Source organism: Lepidochelys kempii, chromosome 6 (assembly GCF_965140285.1).
Source record: "Lepidochelys kempii isolate rLepKem1 chromosome 6, rLepKem1.hap1, whole genome shotgun sequence".
Taxonomy (NCBI): domain Eukaryota; kingdom Metazoa; phylum Chordata; order Testudines; family Cheloniidae; genus Lepidochelys; species Lepidochelys kempii.
In genome coordinates, this window is record NC_136385.1 from 113,148,934 (window position 1) to 113,166,509 (window position 17,576).

The window sequence follows — 17,576 nt, forward strand, 5'->3', positions numbered from 1 at the left end:
ACAGAGATCTTCCGAGGGTACATTAACTCATCTAGATATTTGCCTAGTTTTACAACAGGCTACATAAAAAGCACTAGCAAACTCAGTACAAATTAAATTTCATACAGACAATGACCTGTTTATACTGTTCTATATACTATATGCTGAAGTGTAAGTACAATATTTATATTTTAATTGATTTATTTTATAATTATATGGTAAAAAGGAGAAAGTTAGCAATTTTTCAGTAATAGTGCTGTGACACTTTCGTATTTTTATGTCTGATTTTGTAAGCAAGTAGTTTTTAAGTGAGATGAAACTTGGGGCTATGCAAGACAAATCAGACTCCTGAAAGGGGTATAGTTGTCTGGAAAGGCTGAGAACCACTGTAGTAGATGGTAGGAGGCAGCTTGAGATTTCTCCCACAGTCATCAGCAGAGTGTTACCTATAGCCAGAGCAAGGGGACTAGTAATCAGGACTCCTAGATTCTATTCCTGGCTGTGGGAAAGGAGTGTTGTCTAGGGGCTAAAGCAACAGCTTAGGCAGCATCACCAAGAACTGACATCTAACAAATTCCTTCTAACTGTAGGAGACTGGGGTATATAATATTAAGAACTTGGCTTTTACTCCTAGTGAGGATATTCTTAAATAAGATAACTCACAGATTGTGCAAACTGTGTGATTGATACTTGCCTACCTTCTAAGGAGGTGGTGGTGGGAAAATGAGCCCTTTTTCAATAAAAATTTAAAAAGTAAAAAGAAATGTGAACAGCTAAAAGCAAAAAGAGATCTGAACTCCTTTCCTGGCTTCCAGTTCAGCTCACCTTCCCCTACTGAAGGTCTTTTTATGGAACCTCTCACCCTCTCTTCCCTTCCCCAGACTCGGAGCCTGATTCAACTGAAATAGCACACACTGCTTGCCATGGGAAAATTAGACTATTCTGACTCAAGAAGGCAGACTCAATGGGACTGAAGCCACGAGGAAGATGACCAACCCCTACATTCTAATAGTAGAGAAACAGTGAGGAGATGAGCAGAAGCTTTTGGCACAGACAATCAGGAAGCAGCAATCAGAGTTCCAGGGAGAGAGAAGCTATAGGCTCCAGTGTTAGGGGCTCAGCAGCTTCTGTAAAGTTCTGCAATTCTGAGATAGTCATCCACTGTAAGGAGCTATAGCCAGCCTGGTGGAGTAGATAGAGTAATTCACATTTTCTACTGCCCCAGGAACATGAGCTCCCTTGTGCCAGGCTTAGGAAGGGTAGCTCCTCCCCCTTTCCCCTCACCTCAAACATTTTTGCCTCCTCCATATCCCTACAAGACATAGGAAATACTAAGACGAATCCCTGCCTGTCCTTCCATGCCCAAAGCCTCTTTTCACTCGCCAAATTAAGAACCTATGAAAATCCATAAACATAAGTTTCCCTTAGAAGTGGTTAAGTTAGGCTTTGTCTACACTGGAAACTGGATGACAGTTTTCTCGTTCAGAGGTGGGGGCGGGGGGAACAACAACAACAAAAAACACACACCCCAACAACAAAAGTTTTGCCGATGAAAAGCGCCAGTGTGAACAGCACTTTGTCAGCAGGAGAGCTCTTCTGCCAACAAAGCTACTACCTCTCATTGGGGGTGGAAGGTTTTTTTGTTAGCAGAAGAGCTCTCTCCTGCTGACAAACAGTGGCTATACTGTGTGCCTTTCAGTGGCATGGCTGGAGTGGCACAGCTGTGTCACTAAACGGTGCGTAGCGTAGACAAAGCCTTAGGTTATGTGTAATATCCCCCTTAGGTTCAAAAACCCAAACAAAAATGCCAATTATAGGTCCCCTCTTACACAGCACATTTCCGTTGACAGTGACAAACTCCATGTTGTCAGAAGGAAGATCCTTCTGCCTCCAACTGACAAGAAGACACATTGATCTCCCTCAAAGTATAACTACAATCTCATACTCCCCCCACAAACATAACAGGTTACATTCAACTTGTGCACATCAACTTTGAATATTTGCTAATACTGATGAGGCTGTAATTAAGATTTTGCATTCTACCACAAGGAAGATTTGGGTGTTGTGCATTGTGTTTCTTTATTAGTTGGAGGCAGAAGCAAGTTCCTTACGATGGAGAGTCCATCAGTGGAAATATGCTGTGAGGGCATTAGGGTACAGATAAAAGGTGTCCCATAATTGGTATTTCTTTGCTTTATAAGGCTTGCACAGTTGGGGAGTGTGGGAGAACATATTAATCAACCTGAATCATTTTTAAAGCTAGTTTTTTGTATATGGAATATACATATACAGGACTACATTTTTAGACCAGTTTCCTTTCCAAACTGTTTTGATTACAAACTTTTATCCCTACTTATAAATCCTATGGCACCAGATGGTCGCTTACATGCATTATTAAATAGCTACTTTGTTACATTAAGATGGCCTACAATTACTGATTTGATAGCACCACAATGCAATAAATATGCTACTGTTATTACCAGCTATACTTCCCATCAAGCCAAAAAGCTTTTCATATTTATTCAGTGAGTATGATGCATAAGAATAGGAAAAGCAATTTTACAAGAAGTAACAGATTAGTCTGTCATTAGCACACTGGATGACAATATGGTGGCTGTCCTACAAAAGATGATCACCAAACAACTATAGAGAAAGTACCTTCTCCACCAGAAATCAGCCTGCCCTAACCTCTCTTCTTAATCTCGGAGCTAGACTATAAACAGTCTGTTACAATCATATTTGATAACTTGTCTACATGTAAATTCAAAAAGTGAAATGATCATACACAATTGGTTACAAGAACATGGAAACAGAATCCACTTTGCAAATGACATACATAAAGCTCCCACCACAAAACAAATGAGCAATGCACCCGTAGCTGCAGACTTGCAAGCCAGAAGCAATAAAGTGGTTAATTATTCAGTTAACAATCACATTACTGACATCAACAGAAGACTGCAGGAAGCGAATCCCCTTAGTTTGTTAACATATAACAAAGAGTGGTGATCCCCACAGAAATCAAGGAGAACCAATTATCCCAATGCATCTGATGAGGTGAGCTGTAGCTCACCAAAGCTTATGCTCAAATAAATTGGTTAGTCTCCAAGGTGCCACTATGACAGGTTTCAGAGTAACAGCAGTGTTAGTCTGTATTCGCAAAAAGAAAAGGAGTACTTGTGGCACCTTAGAGACTAACCAATTTATTTGAGCATAAGCTTTGGTGAGTTACAGCTCACCTCATCAGATGCATACCGTGGAAACTGCCTACATACATACAGTTTCCACGGTATGCATCCGATGAAGTGAGCTGTAGCTCACGAAAGCTCATGCTCAAATAAACTGGTTAGTCTCTAAGGTGCCACAAGTCCTCCTTTTCTTTTTAAGGTGCCACTAGTACTCCTTTTCTTTTTGCGAATACTGACTAACACGGCTGTTACTCTGGAACCCAATATTTTAGAGCACTAATCTAATATTAAAAGGCATTTATTAAGATAAAGGAGTTGACTTCCTTACAGTCCCCTCCCCAAGAAAATCCTTTTTTACAAAGTGTTTCTTTAAAAATCCACTTCATGTGTGTGACAAAGAGAATAATGCAAGGTGCCCATGGTCTTGCAAGGGTTACTTCCCCCCCACCAGTTTTTTATCCCATGAAGAAAGTTAGTCACCTTCACCAGTCAGTATTATTTATTTCAACAACCCAAACAAGTCAGCTACCATCACCAATTTAACATAAACCAGGGCAGTAGTTCCAACCCAGTCTAACAACACTATGTCAAATGAGTACGTAGTCACACCCCTTTACAAGAAAATGCTTTTACTCTGTGTGCCACCACCTGCAGCTGCCTTTCCTTTGTCAGTAGGTGTGTGGATTTTCTGTGATCAGGTAGGTTAGTACACCATGAAACTAAGACAAATCATGATACTATCATAGGGATGGTCTGGAATTGCCGCTTTCCTTCAGATGTGTGCTAAGACTAAAAAGAGTGCACCCTAAATGTCAAGCGCCCTCCCCACGAAACACCCTCCCCTCCTTCAACTGATTATAAGGAATCTGCCACGAACAGGACACAAAGCCTTGCTAAATAATCAATTTTACTGGCCTGCCCCTACTGCCCCCACCCTTCCAGGTAGGCACCGGATTAGCCTGACATTTCCGGCTAAAAGCAAGCAGGATTTCAGGCCAAGGGCACTCCGGGGCCACTCCTTTTACTTGCTGCCAGGCGGCTCTTTTGGAAAGAAGGCAGAGCTGGGAGGCGGCGGTTATCGGGCGTCAAGGGTCACATCCTGGCGACTAGGGTGTTACCAAGGGAGGCGTCACACCCAGTGGGCGGCCTCTCCCCTCCATGCAAAGCACGGGCCTTAAACCCAGGGTGTGGGGGGATGACTAGCCGGCGCTGCCCCTCCCCAGACTGCTCTCACTGGTCCAGAGGCCCAGGGCTGCTCCCGGCTCCGGGGCTTTCCTCCCCGTCCCGCCGGGAGATGCCCGAACCGCCCCCCACCGCCGATCCCTCCATCGCCCGCCCTCCCCCGCCAGGCCTCACCCCACTCGAGGAAGTCGGAGACGTATCGGTCCCTGCGGAGCGGCGAGTCGCGGCAGCACTCGGTGTAGAGCCCGACCAGCAGGTCCAGCAGGGTCTCCACGCTCAGCGCGCTCTCGTTGCGCCGCGGCCCGTCCAGCAGCAGCTGCTCCAGCTTCTTCAGCCGCACCTTGGCCGACATGGTGCCGCCGGGCGGAGCCGGGGCGCGCCGGCCCGGGCAGGGGGACGGGGACGTACAGAGGCCCGAGGCGCCGCCGCTTCAGCGTCCCCGCAGCAGCACCATCCGCTCCGCGGCACTCGCCTCGGCGGCCGGGACCCGGCAGCGGCGGGGTCTTCTCCCGCCCCTCACGCCGACATCTTGGGAGCCCCCCCGGGGGCCGGGCAGCTGCTTCCACGGGTTCTGCCCCAGGCCCGGCTGGTCCATTGACCGGTCCGCCCGGACCCGGCCTCCTGCGCCCGCCTGGCCGCCGCCGCGCCCGGCTGCTCTCAGCGCCCTGGTGTCCGGTGCGGGGAACGGGCGTCCGCCACGGCTGCTCCTCCTAACGGGACCAGAGGCCTCAGGTAGCCCGGGACAGCAGCGGCTCCTCAGCAGCGGCGAACACGGCTCTGTCCGGAGGAGGCACCCAGCGCCCCCAGCCGGGACTCAGAGCTACGCCCACCACGCCAGCGTCCCCACGCACGGATGTGCGGGGCGGGCTGAACCCGTCCTGAGGAGTTTTGGGAAAGCCGCTTGCCGTAGCGTGAAATGAGGGAGGGCCGCTATCAAGTGTCTTTGGAATGAACTCCGCAGATTCGTCACCCGTGAGCGGAGGCGAAACCATTCGTTTCAGCAAATTCGTTCCCTGGCCATGGAGGGGAAGAGGAGGCTTTGGCGTCTCCTCGGCAGATTCGCATCGGCTCCTCCCTTGTTTGTGATCTGCCTCTAGGACAATCGCGGCCGCTGCTGTGGGGGGTTTCGGGGAGGGCCAGTGGGTGAGGTAACCTCAGGGCAGGTGCGGGACCGCTGTGTTTCACTGCAGCCGCCCGCGCAGAGCGCAGCACCCGGCCGCCCGCAGGGCAGGTCGCAGCCCGGAGCCGGGCGCCGTGGCAGGGGCTGGCTGAGCGGCTCATAAAGGCCGCCAGGGGCGGGGCCGGAGGGGAGCCGTGGCTGGAGCAAGGCTGTTCGTCCGGGGCCCAGGACCGCTCGGAGTCGCATTCCTCTGTTACGATTTGAAATCCCTCTGAGGGTCACTCCATCCCAAAACCACCGCCCAAGCTTTAGTAATCGTCCAGCGGGGCGCTACACTCTGCTACAAGGTAATTTAGTGGTAGCCAAGCTAATACAGTAGGTTGTCAAAAAAGAACATACAGGGTATTTTATTTAACCCAGAACAAATGGAACTGGATTCCACCTACCTACAAAAACATTAAATAGATGAACATATATAATAAAGTATGTATAAGGGTTTTCCTATATATATATATACACACACACACACACTCTATAACTTACTATTGAGTCTACTTAACTACATATATCTCTCTAAATGAAGAAAGATATCTGTACTTATCTCAGTCTGCACAGGCTATTATAGGGTTGTTTATTATATCTAGTTCAAAGTTCCCCTTTCCCTAAATATCTCACTGGTCACTATCTACTACCCAAGTCAATCTCTGAGCCTCAGGCACCTCTCATGACTTCCTGAAGGAGAGGGACTCAACCCAGTGATGCTTGCTTGCGATGGTGCACATTAGACCAGACCCACTGGAACTGCAGGACTTTTGGTGCTCCTGTTCTGCATCTCTGGGACAATATGAATCAATGATAGGAGATGACCAGAACTAATGCTCAGGAACAAACAGGCGCTTGATACTCAAGAACATGCCATCAAACGTAGACTGTCTTGGCTGGCCAGCTTTAAACTAAGGGACCCTCATCTGCATGTCCATCTGTCCTGCTCAATCTCCATCTCTCAACTTACTCTTGGCTTCCCCCTGTTCCTCTGGCTGCCCTCTCTCGCTCTGTCCCACAACTGTCTCCCCTCTTCTCCTCTGTCACTTCCCCTCACTTAGAGGTGAGGGGACACCTCCTGACACTTTCTCAGAGGGAGGGGCTACCTCCTCTCTCTGGAAAAATTAGTGCTTTCACCCTGAACACACCATAAATCCTATGTCCCCATAGTATAAAGTCAGGGCCAGATAGAGTATTACATGCTGGAAGCTATCTCCAGGCATCACGGCCACTTGGGGTCCAATGGAGCATTACATGCAGGAAGCTCTTGTTTTAGGAGACATTGCCCCTCAGGCATGATGTCTTTTCTAGAACACAATCACTGTGGACCATGGATTGTGATAACATGCTGGGGATGTTAGTTGGTTCCATGTTTGTGACCACCCAGAGACGGTGTCTGGCATATTGGGACTTATTATCTCCATTGCCTACTCAGATCCTGATCTAGAACTGTATGCTAGTACCTGTCAGCTGCATGCACTGGGACCACTTAGACTGAGACCTGACTTACTGAGACCACAACTTGTCTGGTGGTCAAATTGATTATACTAAAAATCTGCACTTCTAAAGTGTAGGGAAGCTATTAGGGAGTTTCTCTACCTTTGTTGTCCCATTCCCTTGCAAAAACCATTATTTTACACAGAATATATAGGTATTTTTATCATTCTAACTCTCCATTACTTCCTGGTTATAGAGAGATCACTCTTCCTAAAGCTGCTAACTCTATTGTCCCATCTGGCTGTACTGCCCTAAGCATTGTAACTGTCGGAATTGCTGCTGCTGAACTTGAATGGAGCTCTTGGCATTTTCCACTTGTTACTTCTGTTGTAGATCTTCCTTGGAATGAGTTGATCAGAACAAAGGGTTAAGAAGGGCAGAGGTTGAAAGACATTGAAACAGGATCCATCCTTCCACTTCTTGTCTGCTGCTGCAGGTGAAGGTAATCTCAGCCTCCCTCAGTAGGGAAGAAGGTGTACAGGGAACTGCAATTGGATGCAGTAATACGTACCCATTATTTGTAAATTGTGTCTGCCTCATGTTATTGGTGACTCCAAAGTCAAGGGGTCTGATTCTTTTGGACCCATTTACACCACTTTCACTGTGACACTTTTCAGACTTACCTAAGGTGTCTGGGTTACAGGAACTCCATTGACTTCAGTAGTTACTTCTGGCTTGCTACAGTGTGAGTGGAGAATCAAGTCCAAGACTTGGAAAGATGGAGGATGGGCCAAAAGATAATATTGGAGCCTGCCTTAAAAGGTATAGGATTTCACATGTCAGACTAGCGCATATAAGGTCATTTATTAGAGTGGGTATACTGTAGGTGCTCCATGAGAAGTTAGATTTAAAACACACAGGGATAAGAGTTTTGTATTTTTAGAATAGTGCTGGGTTTTGACACTAAGGACTGCAGGTACAAAAAACCTACCTAGTTTACAAATGACATCCTGTGTACACATTCAAACACATTTTTAAGCTTGACTTTGTAGCTTAAGGTATACTGATTCTGTTACGCTTGTGTGCCAATTCCACATACTAAAAATAGACATGATTTGGCTAGAATAAATGAAATGATGCATCTTACCTGTTATTTTTCCTGTTACATATTTTGGTGGAAGAGTACTAAATTAGCTGCTACCACCCAAGACAGACACTGGCCTTGTCTACACTACTGGGGAAAGTCGATCTAAGCTATGCAATTTGAGTTATGTTAGTAGCATAACTCAAGCCGACGTAGCTTAGATCTACTTACCACAGAGTCCACACTATGCTATGTTGATGGGAGACGCTGTCCGATTGACTCCCCTTACTCTTTGTTAGAGAGCTTATTCCTTCAGTCTCCCACTTCCCTGGTCCTTCTCGCATGAACAGAGAGCAACAATACCCTAAGTCCGAAGGTGCAAACAATTCGATGTTTATTGGGGTGAACTTCCAGCAAGCTTAAATCCAAGTTCCTTTTTCCTTATTTTCAAATCCCAACTTACTTCCTGTTTGCCCCTAATTTATATAGTAATATTCTTAGCTATACCTTAACCAATCCTAACATATTGTAACATGATTAGCTAACCAATTATATCCCACCACCTTAATTAGTTTACACCCAGCAAAATTAATTATACAGCAGACGGAAACAATCACGGAACCAGACAGAGACCATGCCAATAAACAATAGCAAAGTGGGAACTATAATGAGAAAAGAAAAGGAGTACTTGTGGCACCTTAGAGACTAACCAATTTATTTGAGCATAAGCTTTCGTGAGCTACAGCTCACTTCATCGGATGCATACTGTGGAAACTGCAGAAGACATTATATACACAGAGACCATGAAACAATACCTCCTCCCACCCCACTCTCCTGCTGGTAATAGCTTATCTAAAGTGATCACTCTCCTTACAATGTGTATGATAATCAAGTTGGGCCATTTCCAGCACAAATCCAGGTTTTCTCACCCCCCCCCCAAACACACACACATAAACTCACTCTCCTGCTGGTAATAGCTTATCCAAAGTGACCACTCTCCCTACAATGTGCATGATAATCAAGGTGGGCCATTTCCAGCACAAATCCAGGTTTTCTCACCCCCCACCCCCATACACACACAAACTCACTCTCCTACTGGTGAGCTATTATCAGCAGGAGAGTGAGTTTGTGGGGGGGGGGCACTGAGAAAACCTGGATTTGTGCTGGAAATGGCCCACCTTGATTATCGTGCACATTGTAGGGAGAGTGGTCACTTTGGATAAGCTATTACCAGCAGGAGAGTGAGTTTGTGTGTGTGTGGTTTTTTTTGGGGGGGGGTGGTGGTGAGAAAACCTGGATTTGTGCTGGAAATGGCCCACCTTGATTATCATGCACATTGTAGGGAGAGTGGTCACTTTGGATAAGCTATTACCAGCAGGAGAGTGAGTTTGTGTATGGGGGGGCGGAGGGTGAGAAAACCTGGATTTGTGCTGGAAATGGCCCAACTTGATTATCATACACATTGTAAGGAGAGTGATCACCTTAGATAAGCTATTACCAGCAGGAGAGTGGGGTGGGAGGAGGTATTGTTTCATGGTCTCTGTGTATATAATGTCTTCTGCAGTTTCCACAGTATGCATCCGATGAAGTGAGCTGTAGCTCACAAAAGCTTATGCTCAAATAAATTGGTTAGTCTCTAAGGTGCCACAAGTACTCCTTTTCTTTTTGTGAATACAGACTAACACGGCTGTTACTCTGAAACCTATAATGAGAAAACAATACAGAAGTGAGGATTTCACAACTACATCTATAAAGACATAAGGGTTTCCCAGCTGTGTCTATTGATAAGTGAGTTCTTACCAGACAGAAAACTATCAACCTAAATTTCCTTTTACATCTTCTAGGCTCTTCCCTTTCTCTGGAGGTGATAGATCGGATCACCTTCCTAACAGCCCCATATTGACTAGTTTGGAATGTGAGGATGTGACCGTTCGCTTCCCAGCTTATTGCTGCCTCTGCTGCTTAGCCAAAGGCATTGGCCTAAGAACAGGGCTTCAGACTGTCACAGTGAGAGAAGGCCCTTACACAGATTCTTTCTTGTATACCTTTATTACTAGCTAAATGATAAACATATACCTACATTCTTAGAGTACAGGCCTTTACAGGCAGGCCTGAATATCTATATCCTAACACTCTTCTTGTTCTGGTGGAGTACTGGAGTCAGCGGGTGAGCGATCTGGAATCGATTTAGCAGGTCTGAATCAATCCCCGGTGCATTGATCATCATAGCTTGGATCCTTTGGTAAGTGTACACAAGCCCTTAGAGTCACCCTGGATAGTTCTCTTAAACCTTCAGCTCATTGCACAGCAGCACTCAAAAAGGCTAACAGTAGGTTAGGAACTTTTAGGAAAGGGATAGAAAATAAGACAAAATATCATAATGCCACTATATAAATCCATGGTACCACCCACACCTTGAATATTGTATGTGGTTCTGGTCATCCCACCTCTAGAAGGATATAGTGGAACTGGAAAAGTTTCAGAGAAGGGTAACAAATATGTTTGAGAGTATGCAACAGCTTTTGTATGAGGAGAGACTAAAAAGATTAGGGCTATTCAGCTTAGAAGAGGGATGACTAAGGGAGGGGATATGATAGAGGTCTATAAAATTGTGAATTGTGTGGAAAAATGTGTTATTTACCTTTCACACAATACAAAAAATACAGGGTCTTCCAATGACATTAATAGGCAGCAAGTTTAATATGAGAAAAAGAAAGTACTTTTTTCACATACCACCCAATTAACCTGTGGAACTCATTGCCGTGAGATGTTGTGATGGCCAAAAGTATAATTGGGTTCAAAAAAGAAATAGATAAATTCATGTAGGATAGGTTCTGTGACGTTGCATCCTATAATGCGTTATGGGAAAATGCTTATGAATGTACATATGACATAACTGGAATATGTTTTACGCTACATATGCCATGTAACATATCTATGTAAAGGTTTTGATCTACTGAATATATTCATCTTATTTGTATGTATGTGTCATTGTTGTATTCAAAGTTATGAATATTGGCTGTATACTTGTTTGATTTTAAATAGCCTTAGTATGGCATTTGGTCAGCTTCTTTAGAAAGGAATTTGCAAGTTAAGTGCCCAATCAGGAAGCACTTAACAGACAATGGATCTTGGAAGGCTCCAGTCCACATAAGAAGTTGACACGAGGATGTTCAAGGTAACATGTGAACCATGGCTGCTACCTGTAAGTTCTGAGTCATGCATGGACATGTGACTTGCTCATGTGACTCCAAAACTCCATCCTGTAGCTGGAATTCTACACAGCGGGAGGGAGGGGTATCCACCCCCAAGAGAAAGTCTATTTAAACCCCTGGGAGAGCCCTCCATTTGGTCTTCAGGTGGCTCAAGAGATAGCCTCGCCACCCCCCAGGATACCTGAAAGAAAGTAACTACAGGGGGTGTAAGTGATTGCTGGACCCAGATTAGAAGGAGACTAGTCTGTAAAAGGAAGTTTACTGGAACTCCTCTGAGGGTGAGGTTTTTTCCTGTATCAGTTTTCTTACTGTATTAGACATAGACTTCTGTGTTCTATTTTATTTTGTTTGGTAATTCACTTTGTTCTGTCTGTTACTATTTGGAACCACTTAAATCCTACTTTCTGTGTTTAATAAAATCACTTTTTACTTATTACTTAACCCAGAGTATGTATTAATACTTGGGGTGTGGGGGGATCAGCTGTGCATATCTCTCTATCAGTGTTATAGAGGGCAAACAATTTATAAGTTTACCCTGTATAAGCTTTATACAGGGTAAAACAGATTTATTTGGAGTTTGGAGCCCATTGGGAGTTGAGCATCTGAGCGTTAAAGACAGGAACACTTCTCAAGCTGCTTTCAATTAAGCTTATAGCTGTTAGGGGACATGGTTCAGACCGGGGTCTGGGCTTGCAGCAGGCTAGCGGGTCTGGCTCAAACCAGGCAGGGCACTGAAGTCCCAAGCTGCCAGGGCAGGAAAGCAGGAGCAGAAGTAGTCTTGGCACATCAATTGGGAGCCCCAAGGGGGTTTCTGTGATCCAACCTGTCACAGGTTCATCAATGGCTGCTAGCCAAGATGGTCAGGGATGCAACCCCATGTGTGGGGTGACCCTAAGCTTCTGACTACCAGAAGCCGTGAGGGGAAGACAGGCAGATCACTTCATAATTGCCTTGTTCTGTACACTCCTCTTTAAGCTCTGGTATGGGTCACTGTCTACCTGTCATGGTCAGCAACGGGATACTGGGCAAGATGGACCATGCTCTGACCCAGTATGGCAGTTCTTATGTTCTAACCTCCTTTTTTATTGTTTTTTTCTTACTATAATCTTTAAAATTCTCTTTTATTTCAGATGCAAGCAGAGGGGTTCTCATGCATATGTTTTCTGTAATTGTCCTTGACTTGCAAAACTGTAAACATAAATCCTTATAGCTACTGTAAATGTCTTTCAAATCCCATCCAACTCAGGCCTCTGTTTTTGTTCTTGGCTGAACTCCATGTAACGTGGCAACCAGTAAAGAGAGAAATTCTGATGGCAACAGGAAATAGCTGTGTCACCACTTTGTGATTTTATGAAAATCCACCCACAGATCAGTTTTGGATTGAGGAGAATATTGTACAGAAATGGGAGAGACTATGGGCAGACTGAGATTACAAATGTATTTTGTATCCTCTCTGCCCTAGCCTTTCATTCTAAAAAGGAGAGAAGAGGGGTGCTGCAGGCTTCTCCTCAGTGACAGAGTCCAGCCATATAAAGGTAATTCTTTTTTGAAGTAGAAGAAATTGGGTCTGTGCCCTTGTCAAGGTTCCTTCCCCACTCTGAACTCTAGGGTACAGACGTGGGGACCTGCTTGAAAACCCCCCTAAGCTTATTTTTACCAGCTTAGGTTAAAAACTTCCCCAAGGTACAAACTATTTTACCTTTTGCCCTTGGACTTTATTGCTGCCACCACCAAGCATCTAACAAATATATAACAAGGAAAGAGCCTGCTTGGAAACGTCTTCCCCCCCAAATCCTCCCCAAACCCTACACCCCCTTTCCTGGGGAAGGCTTTATAAAAATCCTCACCACTTTGCATAGGTGAACACAGACCCAAACCCTTGGATCTTAAGAACAATGGAAAAGCAATGAGGTTCTTAAAAGAAGAATTTTAATTGAAGAAGAAAAAAAAGTAAAAGAATCACCTCTGTAAAATCAGGATGGTAAATACCTTACAGGGTAATCAGATTCAAAACATAGAGAATCCCTCTAGGCAAAACCTTAAGAGACAAAAAGACACAAAAACAGGAATATACATTCCATTCAGCACAGCTTATTTTATCAGCCATTTTAACAAAACAGAATCTAATGCATATCTAGCTAGATTACTTACTAAGTTCTAAGACTCCATTCCTTTTCTGTTCCCGGCAAAAGCATCACACGGACAGAGAACCTTTGTTTCTCCCCCCTGCAGCTTTGAAAGTATCTTCTCTCCTCATTGGTCATTTTGGTCAGGTGCCAGTGAGGTTATCCTAGCTTCTTAACCCTTTCAGGTGAAAGGGATTTTCCTCTGGGCAGGAGGGATTTTAAAGATGTTTACCCTTCCCTTTATATTTATGACAGCCCTATTATGCTTCTCTATGGTGTATACAGAGAAACAGAAATGCTTGGTTTTACATTAAAAAAAATTAATGGAAGACTATGAATTGGAGAACGTAACAGATGTATGATGTTTAAAAAAACCCAAGCAAGTGAAACCTTTAGTTGAGAGGAGAAGTGACTGACTTGGGAGAAAAACTCTTTTCTAAGGTCCAACTTCCCCTCCCTTTTTGAATTAGGGTCTGAGAAAGTTCTGACTCAGAATCCAAGCCATCTAAAGAATCTTCCAGCTAAAGCCAGGAAGACAAGACTTCACCCCTCTTATATTTTGAAGCAAAATAAAAATAAAGACTTTTGATTTATGATAATAAATTATATGATAAAAACAGACATTCAGGCCTTCTTTTATATATAAAACAAACAACTAAAAGGTATAACCCATATATTTCCTTTGCAGGTCATCTTGAAAAGATTATTGTAAAAGTTTGCACTGCCTCCATCCATCCTTTAAGTCCCACTCCTCAAAAAAAAAAAACAACACATCACTTATGGATGTGCTTAACTTTATGGACTGAGTCACAGCATCATGTAAGCCAGCTCTTGTAACTGGTGGTGTTACCCGGGGTTCTTTCAACCCAAAGCTCTTGGTAACTTTTACTCTGTGCGAGGTGGTGTCAGGAAATAAATCAGGGGAGACACGGCCGTCTGACCGATAGATGGCTGACACAAACCGGACAATACAAGAGTGCTTTCACTTAAAGCTAAACTTTACTTAGTCTCAAGCACTTATACACACATCCACAACAGGTTAGTAAAACACCCCCAACCCTTGATAATTACCAAAGCGGAGTGTGGCTCTTGAGTGGCACAGCGGCAGCCCGTCTGCCAGTGGGGAACACAAGATGCATCCAGAGGGAGAGTCCAGTCCTGAAGAGTCCCACCACCTCAAACTTTTCCCCCTTATTTATACATTAGTAATAGAATGACATGTCCCTTAAAGCAAACTTATTAAGTAAGCAGTTTCAATGGTCAAGTGAGAGGTTCCTTCTGATTATCGATTAACCAGGTGTGGGTTTTTCCAGAGTTTGCAGACTTGAGTCCCCAACAGACATTCCTGGGGCACATCCTGCTCTTCTAAAATGCATGTATCAGCAACTTCAACACAATTCTTATCAGGAAGGATACGGGGTCAAGCTGCCCTCTCTGTGGCACCCAAACCACCCCCTCCCCTCCTGCCTTGGTTAAACTGAGACTGTTGAATGGCCAATTTACAGCCTGCTGACTTGGCGGCTGCTTTTAGCAATAGGCCATAGTGGTTTCAGGTACTTTACTGGTTTGCCAAAGTTTCCCCATACAGTGTAATCAACATAACATTAAAACACCTGCAGCACCTGGTGAGCCATCTGCACTAAGGATTCTGCCATTGCTATCACCATCGGAGCTGAGCTGGTGATAACACTGGTGGGAAATGCTTAGAAAATTTCCCTAGTGTAAACAGGACCTCCATGGCTTCAGTAGGGATGGTGGATGCTAGAACTCTGGTCTCTGTCCAAGAAATTGTCTGTTCCACCTTCCAACTGATGTGCTGCTTTAGGAAGGGGATCTCTCAAGTGTTTTTGTCTTTGTACATGATGGTAAATCAAACAGCTTCTGAGGAAGGGAAGTTTCTCATAGAGAGGAAGTGGGAGGGGCTAAGGAATCTGTTCATGGGTTTTCCAGTTTTAAATAATGCTTCCTTATCACCACAACAAGGACACAGGCAAAAATCACTTGGAAAACTAACTCCTATTAAATGCATTTGCTAGCAGTGTTTATACTTTGTTCCAGTAAATAACCTGAATGTACATCTCTCAAAGTTTAACTTGAAAAGTTTGAAGTGGAAGTTAAAGTGAAGACCTCATAGGGCAGTCCAGCGATATCCTCCCCTGGGAAATATTTTGAACATTTCTGTCATTTACATATCATATATGTAAAGACAAATGTTCAAAAAATATTTCCATATATTAGTTTTTAGATGTATTTGTATTAAGCCCCAGGAGTCTGTCCCCTCTGGCAGGTTTGTGCAGAATCCAGAGAATAGGTGAACTCCATCATAGGCAGAGAAATCATCCAACCTTGCCCTTGAATGTGGTGAGAGAACTTCCACAATGGCTTGAGTCCCTCCAGCACAATGCAGTGGCTCCACCAAGGCTCCTTTCAAACTGCATCTTCTCAAAGTGATTTGTATTAGTTTAAAATCCCCCATGAAATGTTGGAGCCTAGCTCCCTGCTGTTATCTCAGCAACCCTCCAATGTCATTGATCCAAATGTTCCATGGCTGCAGGCAGCTCTAACATAAAGACCACAAGATTGATCTCTTCAATTTTAACTTATTTCCTATTCCATTAACAGTTGAAGAACAGCATTAACCAAGGACAGTTGCTGCCATGAAATCCATTATGGAACTGTCATAGACCAACCTTGCCTCATTTCCCCCTTTCAGAGTCCCCAGAAAATCCACTGCAGGGTTTCTTGCTTAACTAACACCCCTCATTGGGGCCAGTTTATTACCAAAACACAGTTTATTGAATCCCCTACAAAAGACCCAACATAATACATCTGTTAGGTTCTCCAGTTCATAGTCTTCCATTAATTTTTAATGTAAAAACAAGCAGACATAAAATCAACAAACATCTCTGTATAGATCAGAGAAGCATAATATGGCACAAACCCAATTTCTTCTGCTTTGCAGGTCATTTTCAAGAATTACCTTTACATGGCTGGACTATCACAGAGGAGAAGCCTCCATTTCCCAAACCAAGTGCAGAAAACTCCTGCTCTTCCCAGCAGGCATCTCCATCAGCCTCTCTGTCCTTCCAGACCACACTCAGGTGTCATCCGCCACACCTAGGCCCCTTGGTGGTCCTCTTCTGACCCTCTGCCAGGACAGCCACCCCCACCCTACCAGCTGAGGTACAACCCTGCTCTGCCCAGTAGGAATCCCTACAGCCTGTGCTGGGAGGGCATCTTTACCAGGGAGCAACCCTCACTGCCACAGCCCTCTCACAGTTCCCTGGAGTCCAGCTCTCCAGCTGGATGTCAGCAGGTAAGCCTTTCCAGTGCTTCCCATTCTTTCAGCCCTCTCTGGCCCCCAGGTCTGGCTCCCTGGCTTAGAGCCAGCAGGCACCTCCCTCTACTACTGCTACCACTGCAGCTTCTTTCAGTCCCCTCAAACCCTCTAGCCCTAGCTCTATAGCTTGGGGAAGCCAGCTAGGAATCCTTTCTTGTTACTCTCCTTGCATTCAGCCTTCCCCCAGGAAACACTTTCTGGCTCTGGCAGCTCTCTCCTGCCCTTCCTGACTGACCAGGCTGCGCTGATTTACCAGCTCCCTCCCCTTAGATTCTCCCTGGCCCTGGATAACCCCCAGGTGCTGCCCAGTCCTTTTAACTGGCCAAATGGAAGTGCATGTGCTGACACAGGTGAGCTGAACCTACTTCACTTACTGTGGCTGGCCCCCTGTAACCTGGCTTTTCTAGGATTTGTGTTAAAATGAACTTTTTCAGTGATAGGAGAAACGGTGTTTCATATTTAAGCCATTTCTTTTAAGATGTGATAGTCATGATGGTGTTTAGATCACACAAGTGCTTCACTTATCCCATTTCCAGTTCTGTTCATTCCAGCAAGTCCACCATGGGAAAAACTTTGGTTCAGCTGATCCCGTGCGTTCAGATGGGGGACACTGGTGAAATGCTGCCTCTTAGCAAAACAAAAAGGAACTCTGGTGAATCATCAGCTAGGGTAGCAAGTGTGACTCTGAAGCAGAGCTGTGGAGGAGACATTAAAAAAAGAGACTGATACTTGTTGATAATTACAGACATCCTATAATGGCACCACCAGCCCTTAATATCTGTAGAGTATTTGATGTTCACTCAGTTAATGGTACTTCATTATGGCAACTTAACAGCTGCCAGACTCAGTAAAATCAATCCTAATCT

At 44.8% G+C, this 17,576-nt stretch overlaps 1 protein-coding gene across 6 annotated transcripts in view; it reads right to left on the reverse strand.

The window, feature by feature from the left end:
• Positions 1-5,200, reverse strand: part of CDC42BPB (CDC42 binding protein kinase beta) — a 141,268-nt gene extending 136,068 nt beyond the window's left edge. For 2 of the 6 annotated variants that reach the window (XR_012159573.2, XR_012159572.2), the window contains exon 1: positions 4,521-5,200. Coding sequence is in view for 4 of the 6 variants with exons in the window: in XM_073349716.2 (XP_073205817.1) it covers positions 4,521-4,698 (178 nt within the window). In the remaining 2 variants the exon portion in view is untranslated. The remainder of the gene's footprint in view (positions 1-4,520) is intronic. The other 4 variants (XM_073349716.2, XM_073349714.2, XM_073349715.2 and 1 more) reach the window with 2 other exon arrangements.
• Positions 5,201-17,576: the final 12,376 nt, after the last annotated feature.